This window comes from Theobroma cacao, chromosome 9 (genome assembly GCF_053813885.1).
Source record: "Theobroma cacao isolate CCN51 chromosome 9, ASM5381388v1, whole genome shotgun sequence".
NCBI classification, from domain to species: Eukaryota; Viridiplantae; Streptophyta; class Magnoliopsida; order Malvales; family Malvaceae; genus Theobroma; species Theobroma cacao.
The window spans coordinates 20,044,785-20,063,378 of NC_142647.1; the positions used below are offsets into that span (position 1 = coordinate 20,044,785).

The window sequence follows — 18,594 nt, forward strand, 5'->3', positions numbered from 1 at the left end:
ATTCCTAACATATGATTCTTATGTTGAACTTCAACCATTTTGAGCTTCTCTTGATATTTCAGGCTAAAAGTTACAGGAGTATCAGGTTTGTACGGTTAAATCCTTGACCTCTTCGTTCGGTGGCTTCGTGTCTATTGAAGCACAACTTCCTACTCAAGATGCTTATAGGAGTTGTACAGTCACATTCTTAATTATGTTTGTCTGGGGAAACAAATGAATGGGAAATTGAATATTAGTTGAACTCGGATGCTTGGAATTCTGAACTTCTATTTTTATTACAAACTTGGGTTCCCTGTGTTGAATTCTGGCACTGGTTTGGCTAGTTCCATAAGACTGGTCTTCGCAGCTACAAAAAAGAGAGCAAAGAATAAGTATCAAGGGGAAAAGCTTTAAAAATTGCACAAAAACAGAAGAAAGAAAAGAAAAGGAAAGTTTTCCATGCTCACTTTATCGTCTCCCAATGAAAGATGATGTGTTTGAGCGGCTCCTTGAGCTATCGTATCCAGATTGGAGGGACTGAGGGTCACTAAGAAAATCCTGAGTAACAAACAGAAGCGAACCAAGTTATAGGTTTCACAGATTGTACGACTTGGTAGGGCTGAAATTGGTTAAGTAGTGTGCTTACAAAACTAAAATCCTGATATGCATATATTTCAATTTTTGGTAATTTGAGTACAAAGAAACAGCTCCCTCCTAATATTTATCTTTCACAATTAAATATATATTCGTTTTGTTAAATAAAATGGTTGACTTTCATCCATTTATGGGCCTACCTGATTTGAGGAGGTGGAAGCTTGGCTGTGATTTGGTGAGGGCCCTGCACTGCCGCCAGGCGTAATAAAAGGCATGTTTTCCTCACCAAGAGCTCTCAATCTGTTAAACTCAGGCAACACGACCTGTCCCAGATCTGGTCTGTCTTTTCGCCTCAGCTCTGAACATTTAAGGGCTAGCTTGGCAAAGATCAAGGCCTCTTCCACTGGCCAGTCAAGCACAGCCGGGTCTAGTATCCCAGTAAAGGATCCGTTCTCAATAGCATGTTCAACATGATGAGTCAAACCCATTGGTGGCTTGGCAGTTATTATTTGTAGAAGCAAGATCCCGAGAGAGTAAATATCAGATTTTGTCCCTAGCATTCCAGTTTGTTGATACTCTGGATCTATGTAACAGAATGTTCCAGCTGTTGATGTCATATGATACTGAGTGACAGAGTTGGCAACAGATGGAGGAACAAGCCTAGCCAAGCCAACATCGCTAATCTTGCTGACATAGTTGCGGTCAAGCAAAATATTGGCAGGTTTCAGGTCACGGTGCACAAGTGGCTCTGGTTTGGTTTGGTGGAGGAAAAGGAGACCAGTCGCAATCTCTGCAGCAATTCGGAATCTTACTTGCCAGGGAAGCACTGGAGTGTTATTGCGCCTAAAGAGGCGATCTTCTAAGTTCCCATTAGCCATGTATTCGTAGACTAGGCAGCCATACTCTGGGCAGGCTCCAAGGAGGAGAACCATGTTTGGATGCCGTATGCAGCTTAACACTTCAACCTACATGAGTTACCAATACATAAAGTGTACATTTCTGTATATATATGTTTCAGAAGTAACTGCTTCTTACGTGAATTTCTTGCTCTTATCATTCTGTGAGTTATTTATGTGAAATATTTATGGTAAGGTCATGCATCAACAAGGCCTCCTGACATTGCTTGCTAAATTTAATTTTAAGAGAGTATTGGAAATGTAGTTTAAAATTTTATTTGATGTTTATACGTGTGCACACGTGATATGTCTGTGCATAGTAAGCATGCATGTGTGTGTATGTGCAGGGATAGGGATGCTTGCTGGTTATATATAATTTTATGCATTTATGTGATCTTATAACTTAATTTGTGCTTAAAATTGTCACACCTCTTGATGAAACTGTGATTCTCCTTGGGCTGCATCTGGACGTAGAACTTTTATTGCAACCGGCGTATGGTCCAGGTTGCATTTGTAAACTGGCCCATAACCTCCTTCTCCTATCTTGCGAGATGGCGAGAAATGCTCTGTTGCTGCTTCAATCTCTTCAATTGTATATCTCCTATACCTGAGATCATGTCCTAAACTTTTTTTTGCCATTTTCCTCTCGTCAGCTTCTTTGCTGGCTTTCTTTTCTGCATTTATTCTCTTTTGCGCCTCTAGTTCAGCAATCCGTTGAGCTGCTTGGGCTGCCTCAATGGCTGCCTTACATTTTGCTTTCTCCTTCTCTGCAAGTGACAATGCAGCTTCCTCAGATAGTCGTGCCTCTTCTATTTTTTGTTCTTCTTGCAGTTTCCAACTATGAAGTTCTTTTGCCTGTAATGAGAATTGCAGAAATTGGGCATAAGTGTTCTCTGGCAGTGTTTTGGTTTCCATTTGAATGTATTCCCTACATATTCTCTATATCTGTTTTTTCTTTATGGTTGTGGTAGGTAGCCAAGGGCGTTCTTCATATTCCATGAATTTATTTTTTTCTTTCTACTTCGTGTCTTATAGCATCTAATCATTGTCATTCCCTAGCAGAAGTATACCACCATATGATGCCTCTCAAGTCAAGCCTATTTGGGAGGGTTATAGCATGACTCTAACAGGGTAAAACAATACAACATTTAATGGAACTTTTACCAAAGTTTAAAATTTTAATACTCGGTTGTATACCACATTCAAAAGTTCATTTGCAGATTATGCTCAAAAAGAATTTCAGCTTTTAGATAGTACCCTCTGCTTTGCTGTGAGTGCTTCCTTGCACGCTGCACTGTACATATCCATTGTCTGCTTGAGCTCTTGTCTGAGTCTTCTCATTTCAGCTTCCACATCATCCTGTGGCATCTGAACAGTTGAGCATGATTTTCTATCCTGTATCTGCTCAAGTAGATACAAAACCAAATTGCATATATAGCTATTGATATGCAGCTTAGGAGCTACTTGTGAACTGCTGTTTTCTTTTCAGTGTAACTGTTAATTATGCTCATTTCCATGAAAGAAATATTTACCATATTCTGAGATGACCATGATGTCCTCCCACTTTCCAGTGAGCTTGACGAGAGCTCGTATTGTGAAGAACTGAAATCCATGGACCTGTTTCCTGAATACGATGACCCGAAGCTTCTGTTGTCATAATCAGAGCTGACTGAAAGCCGAGGAGTTCCATATTCCAGATTGTCATACAACGAAGGGAACATGCGATCTGTACTTGGCCTTCCACTACTTACAAATGATATGTCACAGTCAGGAATTGAGGGCTCATATTTGATATGACCTCTTGTGAATGGTGACCTGTTCCAGGGTTATGATGTTATTATACCTGTGTTTAACACGTAGTAGATTTGGCATATAAACCAGCCATTATAAATTGCAGAACAGAAAATAAATTTGAATCAAACCGGATCTGAATGGTATGAATACTTATTATGTGCACCAAAAGGAAACAACGTAAAGCAGGCTAGTTAGGTCGTGTTGGAGTATCCCCAACTCTATGCTGGCTTGAAGGATTGTTTATTTGACTTGTTTATTGCCTCAGTATATTGGATGAAATATTAGTCATGTCATATTTTTTGATATTCCTCTCTTTAAAATGGTAATCATCTTATCTTGTAACTCACCTGATTTCCATATCTTCAGGCATGTTGCGGGGTGGATGTTGGGGCCTATCACCTACAGCGACAGAACCAAATTAAGGAATTCCTGTGAGCATAGCCGTTAATGAAGCGGATACAGCTTAATGATAGAAATAGAGGCAAACCTCTGTATCTGGGGTTATATGCGGTCGCGGAAGGGGCATCCGTGGGTTCAAGAACGTTAGCAGGTTGGGTTTGCGAGTGAGCACGTGGGGGGAGTGGTCTTGTCGGAGGGGGAGCAGAAGCAGATCGCACAGATGAGATCTTCCCTTTGCCAATCACATATACGGTGCAGTAATCGGGAGCCCCTTTTGAGACATTAGTTGGTACATCGCTTGTCCTGAATCTTCTGTCAAGGTTTAAATTCCAGATGCATGAGAGATATTATATTAGCTTTGGAGTTAAAATTTGGGGTGTTAAGCAGAGAAAGGGAATGAAAGCATGCTAAAGCTGTCGAATATATATATATATATCTATATATATTTGCAGAGAGTTGTTCAGAAGGTGTAATTGCTGCTCATGGGCTGGAGAAACAGGAATGCGGGTGGGAGCAATTACCTCACAAAGCCGCTTTTTGACGGTGCGCCAAGTACTAAAGTCTCGATTGATGAGGATAAGACGAAATCAATCAAGGCCTTAGCGATGTCGGTATCCTCCAGGATGATTTCATTACATTTTATCTGTTGCAAAAATACCATGAAATCGAGAATTAGGGACCAATATATCACATGAATGCAAGCCAAGGTGATGAAATGAATGAATAAAAGAAGAAAAAGCACCTACATCCTTTCGGGAGCAGAAGCATCGGAAAGGTAGAAACACCTCCTTGGCTTGGTTGTCGAGTTGTTGCTTATACGCTTTTGCAACATCGTCGTTGACGTCGGAAATGTTCACGTGGTTCCCAGCTGCATTTAGATTATGGTAAAGAAATTAATGAAGCTCTTCAGCTGCATTTAGATTTGGGTTTGAAACCAAACCAAATGATGGTACATTGTAGAGTTGAAAAAGAGAGAACAAAACAAAAGACAATGAGACATGGCATGCATTAATGGTGCAAGAGAGACAGAGATTGATATGCATGTACTTGGGGTGGGAATGGAAGAAGGTTTGGTTTTAACATGGAGAAGAGTTATAGTTTGACCCCTGGACATAAGATGATCAACAACCCATTTCAAAGCGTATTGGCTGCTTTTGTCCTTGTCGATTGCCACTGCCACGCTCTCGTCTCTCTTTTCTCCATTGTTTCTTCTGGCCATGATCCCCTGTTTTCTTTTCTTTTCTTCTCTCTCTCCCCCAAGACCAACAAAGCTCAAATCAACCCAACCCTGAGATTAACTGCTAATTCGTGTTCTTGTTTTGTTGAGAAAGTGGGTGAGAGATGAATCGACAGCCACGCACTTGAATCTTTGTTTTCTTTAAATAAAACATATGTCACTGTTCCCCGGGAAACTAACTAACCCCAACAAAATTTTGCTACTTTATTCTGTCAATGTATAAGTTAAATGCCTCAAAGCCTCCTTATCTTTCATGGACACAATCCTCCTCCTTTTGGCTAATTAAGAGACAGTAATAAGTTTGGCAGATATCCGTTTTCTGTAAATAAGAAAACAACAAAAACTAAGGAACACACTGATTTTCTTATTAAATTTTCACGTATATAATTAATGTTTCTTTTATTTATTTTCCTCTTTCAAATATAAATAAAATAAATTCCTGCTGCTGTTAAGACGACTTAAGAAAGAAAGCCATCCCAAACTTGTCGGGGCTGTTGTTAGAATCTTCGGTTGGGAGTTCCAAATTTAGGAGCCTTGTTTATTTTGTTTGCTCCGGTTAAACCGTTGCAAGGACAATTTTTTAGGGGCATTTATGCCATTTCATCATTCAAACAAAATGTGATTACTTGTGTGACAGAATCTGGAAATTTGTTCCAATCAGTTTATAATATTTTACTTAAATTGATTAAAAGAGTTAAAAGATTTTTTTTTTTTTTGTTTATAATTGAGAAATGAGATATTCAAACTCTGCTCTTTAAGTAGAGAGATAACACACCAATCAATGAACCAAATGTTCGAATACTTAAAAGAGTTAAACAATTTACGTTGGAAAAATGATTCGAATTAAAAAAAGTAAATTTTCGAGAAAACTTGAACTCCAGGTGACTCGAATCAAACCAAATTAAAAAAGTTTGAATTTGAAATAACTCAAATCTCACATGATCTAAAATCTTAACGATTCGAACATAAGATCCACTAGATCCAAAACTTATAAAAAGTTGAATTTATAATTAGAAAGACCTAATTTATAATTAATAATTTTTTGAAAATAAATAAATGAACAAATGATAAATTATTTTCTTTAATGAAAATTTTAAATTTTGAAAAAAATAATATTTATAATTATATATATAATAAAATGAATACTCAAGTACGCAAGTGTACCAAAAACTCTTCGCATTAATGCCTTAATGGCCAAAAGTTAAATTGATTTAATATTACGCTAATTTGCTTTCAAATATTGTGGTTTTCTATATAGTTTATAACCTCAAATTTATAAATAATAATTTAATAATGTTAATAATAACAACAATTAATCAATTATTTAATTAAATATATATATTTTTTTAAAAGCATGCCAATCATTTCATCACAAAAACTATCGATTGCCGATAGAACATGCTTGGTTTGCAAAATAAAATAAAATGGAATAGAATATGTACTCCATGAAAATAAAATAGGATAAAAATATAATGAAAATGTTATTATGTAGTTTTGTTGATGGAATAAAATAAAATAAGAATTACTATTATAACTTATTATAATGTTTGGTTGGTAAAATAATTTTAGAATAACAAAGAAACAAGAGATAAAAAGATAACAATACCCTTTATTATAATATATACTTGTTTATTTTATTTTATTTTATTTTCTAAATATTAATAATTTTAATTTATTTTTAAATTTAAGATATTAATTCTTAATAATATATAATCAAAAACTTAAACTCTTTATTATAATAAAATTGATTTTCATCAAAACAAAAAATACTCTTTATATAATTTAGTAAAATTTATACAACAAGACTAAATTAAGTAATTTTTTAATCAAGTTTTATTTTCATTAAAACTTTAAAATTTTAATAATTTGATAACTTATGATTAAAGTATTAGTATAATGTTTTAATTTTTACTTTTTCTCAATTTTTATTTTTCATTTTTAAATTTATATTTTTGCTTAATAATTTAAAACATTGATATTTTTAAAATATGCATATTTTATTTATGATTTAAATATTATTATAATTAAAATATTAATAATTTTAATTTAAAATATTAATTTTATAAATCTAAATCTACGTTTGTGATTTTTGAAAGTAAGAACATTTTAATCCAAAACATTTTGAACTCTATTTCCGTGAATGTGAAATAGCTAATACCATGGGAGAGATAGTAGTAGCCATTGTAAGATTTGTAAGATTTTGAGGAATAGTCATTTCATTCTCCAAAAACCAAGCAAACGAAGGAGAAAATTCTTTTAAGAATAGAAGTCATTCCTCCAACCAAACATGCATTGTAGATGCCATGAAGCTTACAAGCATAGCCTAATAGTCATGTATCGTAAACAAATTAACACTGGAACATCCAAATCACCCAAACTTACAAGCTGTGCGGTGTACATAAAATTAAATCACAGCCCCAAAGATTAAACCCAACTAGTACGTTCCAATATATTTGCCAATCATATACATCACAACAACTAAGTGAAATACAAATCAAATAACAATTTTGCGTCATTAGGTTTCCTTTAAGAAGATCCATCTACATTGAACTTTAGTGTTCCATGTGTGGCATCTAGCTCTGTGCCACCATGCAACCCTAATCTTTACAATATCAACAGCTTGTTTCATGTCTCAAAGCTTTCCACTAAAAACAATATCGTTCCTTTTTAAGTCAAGATAATAAATAATTTAATTCTTCAGTTTTGGTCAATTGTTAGCACCCAAATGGTCAAATGTTAAAACAAATTAATATTATATTAAATAATTTCAAATATTATGATTATTGATTTTTTATTATTGCAAACTTTAATTAAATGTTATAGAAGCCTAATTGGGTACATAGATAATTAATTCACTAAATTGGGTTTGGCTAGTGCTATTGATTGGTACTGCAAAAAATCATTGGATGGAGATAATTAATAGTTTTCCTTTGAGAATTCTTGGGATTGCTTTTCTGTTGAAAAAAAAATCTTTTGAAAATCATGTAAAGACTTAGGTCCAACTTACGATGTTTTTAGAGTTCTTTTTTTAAATGGTCCCATGCATAAAGTGTTTCTGACAATAGACCTCTTTATAGTTTTAACTGTTTTTAACCAAGAGAATTAAAATTTGAACAAAATTACCCTTAATGAAATCGAACCATTTATTTGGCTTCGCGCCTTAACCCGAAACCTATTAACGGGTCAAGTATGTTTAGATCTGCGCCTCAAGCTGCCTCATATTCTTTGAGCTTTTCTTGTCAGATTACTCATCTCTAGAGTATTCCTTACTAGAAAAAAAACATTTAAGCATTTTGAGCATTTAAGAGTAGTTGATACATGAAGAAAACCTGTGAGTATTTAGAGCATTTTTAAGCATTTTGGATTGATTTTTGATATATGAAGAAAAACTTTTGAACATTTTGAGCATTCTTTGTCAAGTAGGTATATTCGTTAATTATGTTGTTAAATGAAATATGGTGTATCGTTTGAAGTTGTTGATTTTATTAAATGGAATACAATAGTTTTGGTGATTTTTGGGAATTATGTGACTAGTTTTTAGACATTGCATGACTGATTTTGGACATTGCATGATTGACTTTGGGCATTGCGTGACTAGTTTTTGATAAGACATTACGTGACTAGTTGATAGATATTGTGTAACTTGTTAGTAAGGCATTGTGTGACTAGTTAGTAAGGCATTGTGTGACTTAAGCATTACTTAAAAATCGGTCACGCAATGCTTAAAAACCAATCACGCAATGCCTAAAACCAATCACGTAATACCTAAAAACCAATCACGCAGTGATTAAGTCACATAATGCCTAAAAATCAGTTTCGCAATACTTAAAAACCAGTTTAATAAATTTCAACTTCTTAACTTTGGGGTTCTATGAATAAACCAATAAACTCAAGAACCTAAAACACATATTTTTTTTTAACTAAGCCATGAAATTGTGCATTTCATAAAAGATAGGTTCCAAAACTCCATAACCCTCCAAAACAAGACAAAATAAATCCCTATCAAGAGGGCCTTGCTCACTCCCCTTATGCAAAAACAAAATATACTCCCTTTACAAAATATTCCTTGAACATTTTCAATTCAAAATTCCATAAAAAAAATCAAAATCTCGAGCAAACATGCTTAACAATCATCCCAATCCCAAACACAATAAAACCGTGAACCACCATAAAACCCATCAAATATACTTTAGCTATTTCTTCTCCCTGAGCCTATCATCTTAACCAATCTAATCCAACTCGTCAACACAGGCATCTCCATTGTAGCACACGTTTCGAAGCAAGTCATCACCAGAAAGCATCCAAAGACCAAATTCATCATGCTGCCTACAATCACCATATAAGAGCAAAATCACTGTTCATCATTCTTGAAAACCCTAAGATCCACCATCTAAAAAAATAAAACAAAATAAGAAAAAGCTTGATGTCATCTCTAGATGACGAGATAGACAGTATTTGACTAGAGAGAGAAATCGAGATTTAATTTTAAAATTTTTATATGGATGGCGAGATAAAGAAAATTGTGAAAGAATCTGCAATTTCATGGAATTGAAGAACAAGAATTTGGGAATTATTTCAACTCATTTAGTTAAAAGGGAAAGAACCAGAAACCAGCTATTTATAGTGCTGGTTAAGTTTGTAATACAGAACAACATACAAGGTTAAAAACATAAAAGAACATTAAAATGAGCTATTTACAATAAATAAAATAAATTTATACTCTTCACTCCCCCTCAAGAGGAGTATTATGAATATTAATAATACTCATTTTGTTCAAGAGTGAATGAAATGGTCCAAGTTGTAAGGCTTTGGTGAAGAGATCTGCAAGCTAGGACTTTGTTGGAATATATGATGGATCAATCTAGCTTGCAACTACTTTCTCTCGTATGAAGTGACAATCCATCTCAATATGTTTGGTGCGCTCATGATATATAGGATTCTGACAAATATGAAGAGTCGATTGATTATCACAAAACAGTTTTACTGCACATGAATGTTCAACATTGAAATCCTTAAGTAAATACAGTAACCAAATCACTTCACAACAAGTTGCTGCCATTGCTCGATATTCAGCTTCAGTAGAACTTCTTGCTACTACAGTTTGCTTTTTAACTTTCCAACTTGTCAATGAATTTCCCAGCAAGACACCAAAACCAGTGACTGATCTTCTAGTATCTAGGCAGCCAGCCCAATCACAATCACTATATGCTTGTAAACACAAATCAGAATCACTAGAAAATAAAATACCTTGACCAGAAGCTATTTTGAGATATCGTAATACTCTGAAAGCTGCTTGTAAATGAGCTTCACTTGGATTGTCCATATATTGGGAGAGTATGTGAACAGCATATGAAATATCTAGTCTTCTAAATGTAAGGTATAAGAGTCTTCCAACCAGCTGTCTATACATAGTACTATCTTTCAATTGTTCTTCATCTGTTGCCTTTGTCATCTTGTGATGATATTCAATCGGTGTAGACACTGGTTTAGATCCCAATAAGCCATATTTTGTAAAGATGCCAAAAGTATATTTTCTTTGACAAAGAAATATTCCCTTGCTTGATCTTGCTACCTCCAAGCCAAGAAAATACTTGAGTTTCCCTAAGTCCTTAAGCTTGAAATTAGAACTCAAGTAATCTTTAATTTCATTAGTAAGATCCATTGAGGTGCTGCCAATCACAATATCATCCACATAAACCAACAAGGCAATGAATTCCTCGGCTTGAGTAGTCTTAGTAAACAAAGAATAGTCAGCTTTAAACTGTTGAAAGCCATATGCTAGTAAACAAGTGGTAAATTTCGAATTCCACTATCGTGATGCTTGTTTAAGTCAATACAACGACTTATTCAACTTACATACCATCTTACCACTGGTAGGACACTCCCCCTTAAAATGATACCCTTGTGGCAATTCCATAAAAACAGTCACATTCAAATCCCCATTCAAGAAAGCATTATTGATATCAAGTTGAGAAGAAACCAACCTTTAATAGATGCCAATGCTAAAAACAATCGAATAGTGGTATGTTTCACCACGGGACTGAATGTTTCTTGATAATCAAAACCTACCCTCTGATTAAAACCCTTGGCCACCAATTATGCTTTGTATCTCTCAACTGAACCATCAGCATTTAATTTGACCTTGTAGACCCATTTACATCCAATGGCATGAGAATTAGGGGGTAAAGACACCATTGTCCATGTCCCATTCGCCTCTAAAGCATCTAATTTAGATTTCATGGCCTCCCTCCATTGGACATGTTTTACAGCTTGATGATAATAGGTAGGTTCAGGTATGTGAGACAAGGCCATTGTAAAAGCTTTATGATCGGATGAGAGTTGATTACTAGACAAGTATTTGGTGATGGGATATTTGGTAACAAAATTGGTTTGTGTAGGAAAGGTACAATGATAGCCTTCAAGGTATTTTGGTGGGTGTCTTTGTCTAGTACTTTTTCTAAGATTGGAAGGTGAATTACAAGAATGTGGTTCTTCAACAGGTACAACTGTAGGTGCACTCAAATTAGGAAGATCCATAATAGAAATTGAAACAGAATTATTAACAACAGGATCAAGAGAATTATCAACAACAGAATCAGAAGAATTATCAACAACAGGATCAGGATTATTATCAGAGACTTATGGAGTAGTAAGATCAACAAAATTTGTATCTTGAATAACTAAAGGGTGAATATGTCAAGCCCAGCTCTATGATATACTTGCCATGTCATTCATGTACTTGATAGCATGTATGCATCCAAGTATGCAGATGCCTTGAAAAATCGTTAAAAGTCGGTATTGTACCTAGTGGTACAATTAAGTTGATTAAAGCCTCGAACTAGTCCAAATAGAGATTTTAAGATGCATTTGAGAGTTATTGAACCTTAAAATGTCTTAATATGGTGATTTGAAGTTTGAGGATTGATTTGGAATTTAGTCAAGAATTTTCACAATGTAGGGGCAAAATGGTCATTTTGCCACTCGAAGGTAAAATTGGAATGTTGGATGAGATTTTTGATAAAGTTTGACTATTTGGAGCATAATTTGAAATTGTGGAGTGAAAAATTTCAATTCCGACATTTTTCGAGTATAAAGGCAAAACGGTCATTTCACGTGTCCATGAGGACGTAATTGAAATTTTACACCACCATGACACTTGTCAAGCTCATGAATTTAACCTATTATTATTTTATACTTTAGATAATTATGGGATTACATGTGGTGGTGAGAAATTGCTTAATGGTTAAGTTTTTAATCATGGACCAATCAAGTGGTGACATGTGTCAAGCTTTAATATTTCTATGATATTCCTTTATAAACCGACTTAAGCTTCTCCCATTTCACTCTTATGGCCGACCAAGCAAGGGGACAAAGAGAAAAAGAGAAGAACAAACCCTATGAAGGAAAAATTCAAGAGAAATTATTGGATTTCATTGAATCAAGCAAGTAAAGGTAAGATTTTTTAATTTTAGCTTGTGATCTACCTTTCCCACGCATTCTTTTTCATTTTCCATGGCTGAAATTCAAGTTTTCAAGAGGAAACCTGTAAAACCCAACCCTATAAATACATGTCATGACATACATGCACTGAGTAGCATGTTATTATGCTAGGAAAGCACATAAGAAAAGACGAAACCCGATATCGTACCTAACGGTACACTTGAGTTGATTTAACCTCGAACTAGTTCAAATAGGAATTGTAGGATGAAATTTAATATTTTATAGTTCAGGAATGACTAAAAATGATTGTTCGAAGTTCGAGGGTTCATTTGGGGTAAAATTAGAAATTTTGATATTCAAGGGCAAAATCGTCATTTTGCCACCTAAGATAATAATTTGATCATGGAGTGAAATTTTTGACCAAGATTAACTATTTGGAGTATAATTTAATGATAGGAAGTGAAAAAGTTTAATTCTGGTGATTTTTGGAGTGTAGGGGCAAAATCGTAATTTTGCCACCCATGGACAAAATTTGAGATTTTGAGAGAATTTTGATCAAATTTGACAAATTGGAGAATGGTATGAGTATAAGGGATGAAAAATATGTCTATGGGCAATTTTTCAATTTTTGGGGCAAAAATGTAATTTTTGACTTTTACGGGGGCAAAAGTGTAAATTGCAAAAATTACTCCACCGAGACTTTGGATGAGTCTGAGAATTTTATCTAAGCTATGAATATATGAGACAAGTGTATGGTGAAAATTTGGAAACAAATGGATGAAATTTTAAAAATGGGCCAATGGGAAAGTGACACATGGCATTTTTTAATGAAATAATATTATTTTAATGAAAAGTCAGCCATTTAAACCCAAATTTTGAGTGCTGGCCGGCCATAAGGAAGAAAAACAGAGGAAATAGAGAGGAAAGGAAGAAGAAAAGAAAAACCAAAGAGAAACAAGAAAATTCAAAGAGAAATTCGCGGTTTTCGACCGTTTACGCGTCTAACGGTAAGATTTTTCGATTTTAGCTTGATTTCTACCTTTCCTATGCCTTTATTTCCATTTAGCATGCTTGAGGAGAGAGATCAAAAAGTGATATCAAGGGCTGGACGAAATTCTAGGAGAGAGAAATTGAAATTTTTAGGTTTTGATTTTTAGTTAAATTGATAGTTTTAGTTAGTTAAATGTGTTTAGAAATTAAATTGGGCAAGAAATCATTAAATTTTCACAATACCCACTCTTGGCTGGATGCTCAATGCTGTACAATGATGATGAATTGATTTTATTCTAAGGGAAATGAAGAGAAAATGATGAAAAACGATTAAACGTGATAGAAAAACAAAGTAGAAAATTTACCGAGTTAATGTCCCATTTTTGGTCGAATTTTTCAAGGAAGGGAGTGAGCTGATTTTGTTGTTTTTAGAAGGTTATTGGCTGATATTTAATGGTTAGAAATGTTGGAGAGAGAATGGGATGATTTAGAGCTAAAATGGAGCGCGTTAGCAATTTATCGGGCAAAGTGCCAAAAATAGGTTAATACCGCGTTTAAGCTGTTTTACGCTATTGCATTTCATACCATGCATTAGTATAGGATTTAAGTTAATTATATAGTGATTTAGCATCAATGTGATGAATTGTGTAAATTTTTGTAATGTGTCTAGGAGGAGAGCCTTCCGGAAAAGGCAAAGAAGTCGTACCCGACAAGTAGTGATCGGGGTGCTTAGAAAGCTTTTAGTTTGTACAAACGGTGAGTAAACTTATTATTATTGTAAATTATCTAGAGTTTATTTTTAAATTCCCTTTATGTATTTTATGAAATGAAAACGGGATTTTTGATGTTTTAGGAATAAATGTGATAAATAAAAATATATTGTATTGATTATGAAATTGAGTAATTGGAGGCTACAAACTGACTTGAAAAATATATTTTACTAGGAATGGCTTATGAGAAATGAGTATATGTGGCTATATTTTGTGAGTGCATTTGGGAAATTTATGTAAGTTGATTTTACTATGCAGGCTGGATAAATAAATAAAAGCCACGTTATACTGTCGAAATTTTATTAAAATTGGTGGGTTAGTCACTGCAGTGACGGGTTTCCGTGGACTGCCTATTAGAGGGGCACGGTAAACCCAGTTATATAGTTACTCCGGTTGTAGAGGCGAGGAGGGTAACTCCTGGGGTAGTATTAGAGTTCACTTCACGTCGAACCCCCACGTGAATGTGTAACTCGGCCAACGCCAAGGAACGGCTGGTTTTAAAAATAAAAATGTGTTTCACGTGTGAATATTTTAACACCCTTGGCGGACTCGGTTAGATGCCTCGGCCAAGGTATCCCCGAGGATTAGTTTTGGCTTGAGCCTTGTTTTTATAAAAGACATAAGCCTTAACAATTGTTTTGGTAAATTACAAATATTTTATGGTTTAAGAAATAAATTGAAAACATTATGAAATGGGTTGAAATTTATTGTTTAAACTTGCCTCCATTTTACTCGCCTTTAGATATTTATGATAATGTCTGTTTACTCATTGGGATTGCAAAATCTCACCCAACTCCTTTCCACCCATTTCAGGTTCAGTATAGACTGTAGATAGCTGATCTCATCGAGGACTACTATTGGATCTGCATTTTCCAAACCGTAGGTTCACAGTCCTCTTTACTTTTGTTTATTCGGGGGCCCTCTGGTTATTGTAAATTAAATTAAATATTTTGGCTTACTGTATTTCAGTATGTATAAATTTATTTAGCTTTTACGCTATAAAAATTATTCACGTATAACTTTATAAATATTGTTTTATAAGAAAATAGAATATTTCCCTTAATATTTCTTTTATTTTCTTATTTTATTCAAATAATCGTAATTTCGTTTTAAATGAAGATTTTAGACTTTTAAACTCATTTTGAATATGAATTATGTATTTTGTACTTGTATATTACGTTTTAACCAGTTTTGAAATTTTTGAGAAAAAAAATGACCAAAATACCCCTATGTGGCGAAAATTTTATTTTGATTGTTTTTGATCTAAAATAGTATATATTCTCTAAAGACTCGATATCTAACAATGATTGCTCACAAGAAAGGAAAGAAACTGATATGTAAGCCTTGTGGGGTTCCGGTTGGCATTCCGGATAATGAGTGTCAATCGGGACGTCGCGGCGATTGTCATGGGCCTGAGGGAGGTTCCGGGTCGTGACAAAACCTTTGCTGGCCAAACCTAGAGAGAGAAGTTTTGGTGATGAATTTTGCTAGATTTCATAATATCCTAGTATTTTTAGTCATTTTGTGATGTTTGGAAGGAAAAATAAGCGAGAAAATCACATGTTCTTCAACCACCCTCATTTGGTCGAATTTTCTATATTGCATGTTGATGATGGATTTGGTTGTATTTCATGTTATTTAGCTAGGAATTGATGAATTATGGTGTTGGATATCGAAACCGGTTATTGAAAAATATAGTTCCTTTAAAAAATGGCTTGATGGAAAATGAGAAAATCATAGTAAATGGACTTGGATTTGATTCCTAATGATATATATATATGGATTTACGAGACTGTGTAGACATTGATTAGTATGTTAGTTCGGAATCGGAATGAATTTCGAAAAATGGTGAAGTTAGTCAAAAATCAAGTTCATTGTAATGCATTGGTGTATTAGATTATTGGGATTGTAATGAATATATTTGGAGTTGAATAGGATGTTTTGGTTAAATCAATGGTGTATAGTTCGAATTAGGTCGAATACAAATTCATTCTGATCACAATTGAACCTACATAGAACACCGTCTTTAAGTGACTATCCGAACATTTCTCATTCAATTCCATGCATTCATATAGAGCCTGAAATAGTTTTATAACAGTTTGGTACAAATATGTTGAATTACGTGTCGTGTATTATGTATAGGTGGTGAGTCCTCTGGTAAGGATAAGGATATCATACCCAAGGATCAAGAATAGGAGTACTCCATACTCCTGTTATTGTGAGTAATCAGATGTTCATCTTAATTATCTAAAGTGGTTTATATTTGTTTTATGATTTTAAAGAATAAGGCACTTAATTTGCAAATTATTATGTTTTACATTTTAAATGTTGGTTAAATGAATGAGATTTATAAATTATTCTGAAACTAAATGTTGATTTTCGAAATAGAGTAAGTGGAGGCTATACATTCGTATTATATATATATATATATATATATATATATATATTATTTGAATTGATGGCTTATGAAATTGTGGTAGCATGAATGGCTAAAATTGTGGTTTTGTGAATTATATAAATTTTTTTGTCTTACATTGATAGGTTGGATAGTACTATATTAGCCATGTTATGCTGCCGAAATTTTATTGATTTGGTGGGTTATGTATTTAGCTTACTGCAGTGGGCGGGTTTCCATGGACTAGCCTATTAGAGGGGCACGGTAAACCCTGTTATATTTTACCTTAGTATGAGAGGTGCGGAGGGTATCTCCTAAGGTAAGTTTAGAGTTCACTTCACGCCGAACCACCACGTGAGGATGAAACTCAGCCAACTCTAAGGAATGACTATATTTTAAAAGTAAAAACATGTTTTATGGGTATATGTCGTTTTAACATCCTTGGCGGACTCGGTTGAATGCCTGGGCCAAGGTGTCACCGAGTATGAGTTTTGGCACAAGCCAAGTTTTTAAGAGAATCATAAGCCTTGTTGATTATTTTGATGAAATGTAATTGTTTTATAGGAATTGAAATGAGTTTTGAATGTTATGAACTATATTATGATGGGATGATTTAACTGTCTCAATTTACTCGACTTTAGATGTTATAGATGAATTTTGCTTACTCACTGGGTTTATAAAAACTCACCTCTTCTTTTTACCCATTTCAAGCTCAAGATAGTCTGTAGACAACCGATTTTGTCGAGGGTTGCTTTTGGATTTGCATCTTTAGAAATCGAAGGTCTACAGTCTTGTATGTTTTCGGTTATTTTGGGGGCCCACATGTCATTGTAGAATATTTTTGTATACCTAGTTTAGTGTGCTATTATATATATGAATTTATTTTGCTCTTACGCTACAAAAATTGTTTATGCAAGATTCCATAAATATTGTTTTATAAGAAAATGGAATATTTTTATTTAGTTTGATTAGCCATAATTTCACTTCAAATGGATGATTTAGATAACTAAACTTACTTTTAGATATGAAATGTATATTTTTTATTTATATATTATATTTTTAACAAGTTTCAAAATTTTTGGATAAAATGACCAAAATACCCCTGTGCAGTAGAAATTACTTTTTGATCGTTTTGATTTGAAAATAGTCTATATTCTTTCAAAACATGATATTTAGTAACTGTTGCTCACAGGGGAGACGTAAAATTGATGCAAGAGCCTTGTGAGATTTCGGTTGACATTTTGGGTAATGAATGTCTATTGAGACATCGCGGCGGTTGTCACGGGCTCGAAGGGAGTATCAGGTCGTGACAGAATAGGTAAATGATCATCATGAGAAGAAAATAATTCAAAAGCAGAATGTGAGGTTGATTGATGCTGCTGAAAAGGAAATATTGATTCATGAAATATTACATTCCTAGAAACAAAGACACTATGTGTAACTAAGTCATAAAACTTGTAACCTTTAATACCTATTGGATATCCTAGAAAAATGCATTTTCTAGCCCTAGGTTCAAATTTCTTTTTGTTGTGTGCCAAGGTTGAAGCAAAACAGGTGAATATGAAGGTGATTTATGGAAAAGCCTTTCAAATGGAGTCTGATCATGTAAAACTGGTGTGGGTACCCTATTTATGATATGGGCAGCAACCAAAACAGCATCACCCGAAAATTTTAAAGGAATATTAGCTTGAAACAAAAGTGATCTAGCCACAACTAATAGATGTTGATGTTTTCTTTCAACAATGCCATTTTGTTGGGGGGTCTCAACACAAGAAAGTTGGTGCACAATTCCCTTAGAACTAAACATATCAATAAGATTAAATTCAAAACCATTATCTGACCTTATCTATTTAATAGAAACATTAAATTGATTCAAAATCAGATTATAAAATGCAGGTAAAATCGTGAAAACTCTTGATTTGTATTTCATTAAAAAAATCCATGTAAACCTAGTATATTCATCAACAATGCTAAGAAAGAATTTATGTCCTGAAATTGTAGGTACTTCATATGGCCCCCAAATATCAACATTTATTAGCTCAAAAGCAAATGTAACACTAGGTACATGAATTGGAAAATGAAGCCTTTTCTGTTTTGCAA

At 34.0% G+C, this 18,594-nt stretch overlaps 1 protein-coding gene and 1 long non-coding RNA gene across 2 annotated transcripts; one reads left to right on the forward strand and one right to left on the reverse strand.

The window, feature by feature from the left end:
• Positions 1-208: 208 nt before the first annotated feature.
• Positions 209-4,881, reverse strand: LOC18589502 (U-box domain-containing protein 35). Its single transcript, XM_088809688.1, has 11 exons — positions 4,710-4,881; positions 4,448-4,530; positions 4,184-4,404; positions 3,751-3,998; positions 3,611-3,662; positions 3,002-3,284; positions 2,727-2,837; positions 1,899-2,324; positions 774-1,538; positions 447-537; positions 209-346 (listed from the first exon to the last, which is right to left on the reverse strand). Exons 1-10 carry the CDS (start codon positions 4,879-4,881, stop codon positions 448-450), a joined length of 2,451 nt encoding a protein of 816 aa, XP_088665814.1. The 3' UTR covers positions 209-346; position 447.
• Positions 4,882-13,241: 8,360 nt separating this feature from the next.
• On the forward strand, positions 13,242-15,020 carry LOC148760827 (uncharacterized). The gene is made up of 3 exons (XR_016028375.1): positions 13,242-13,346; positions 14,000-14,085; positions 14,913-15,020. It is a non-coding gene; the product is annotated as an uncharacterized LOC148760827 (long non-coding RNA).
• The last annotated feature ends 3,574 nt before the right edge of the window (positions 15,021-18,594 follow it).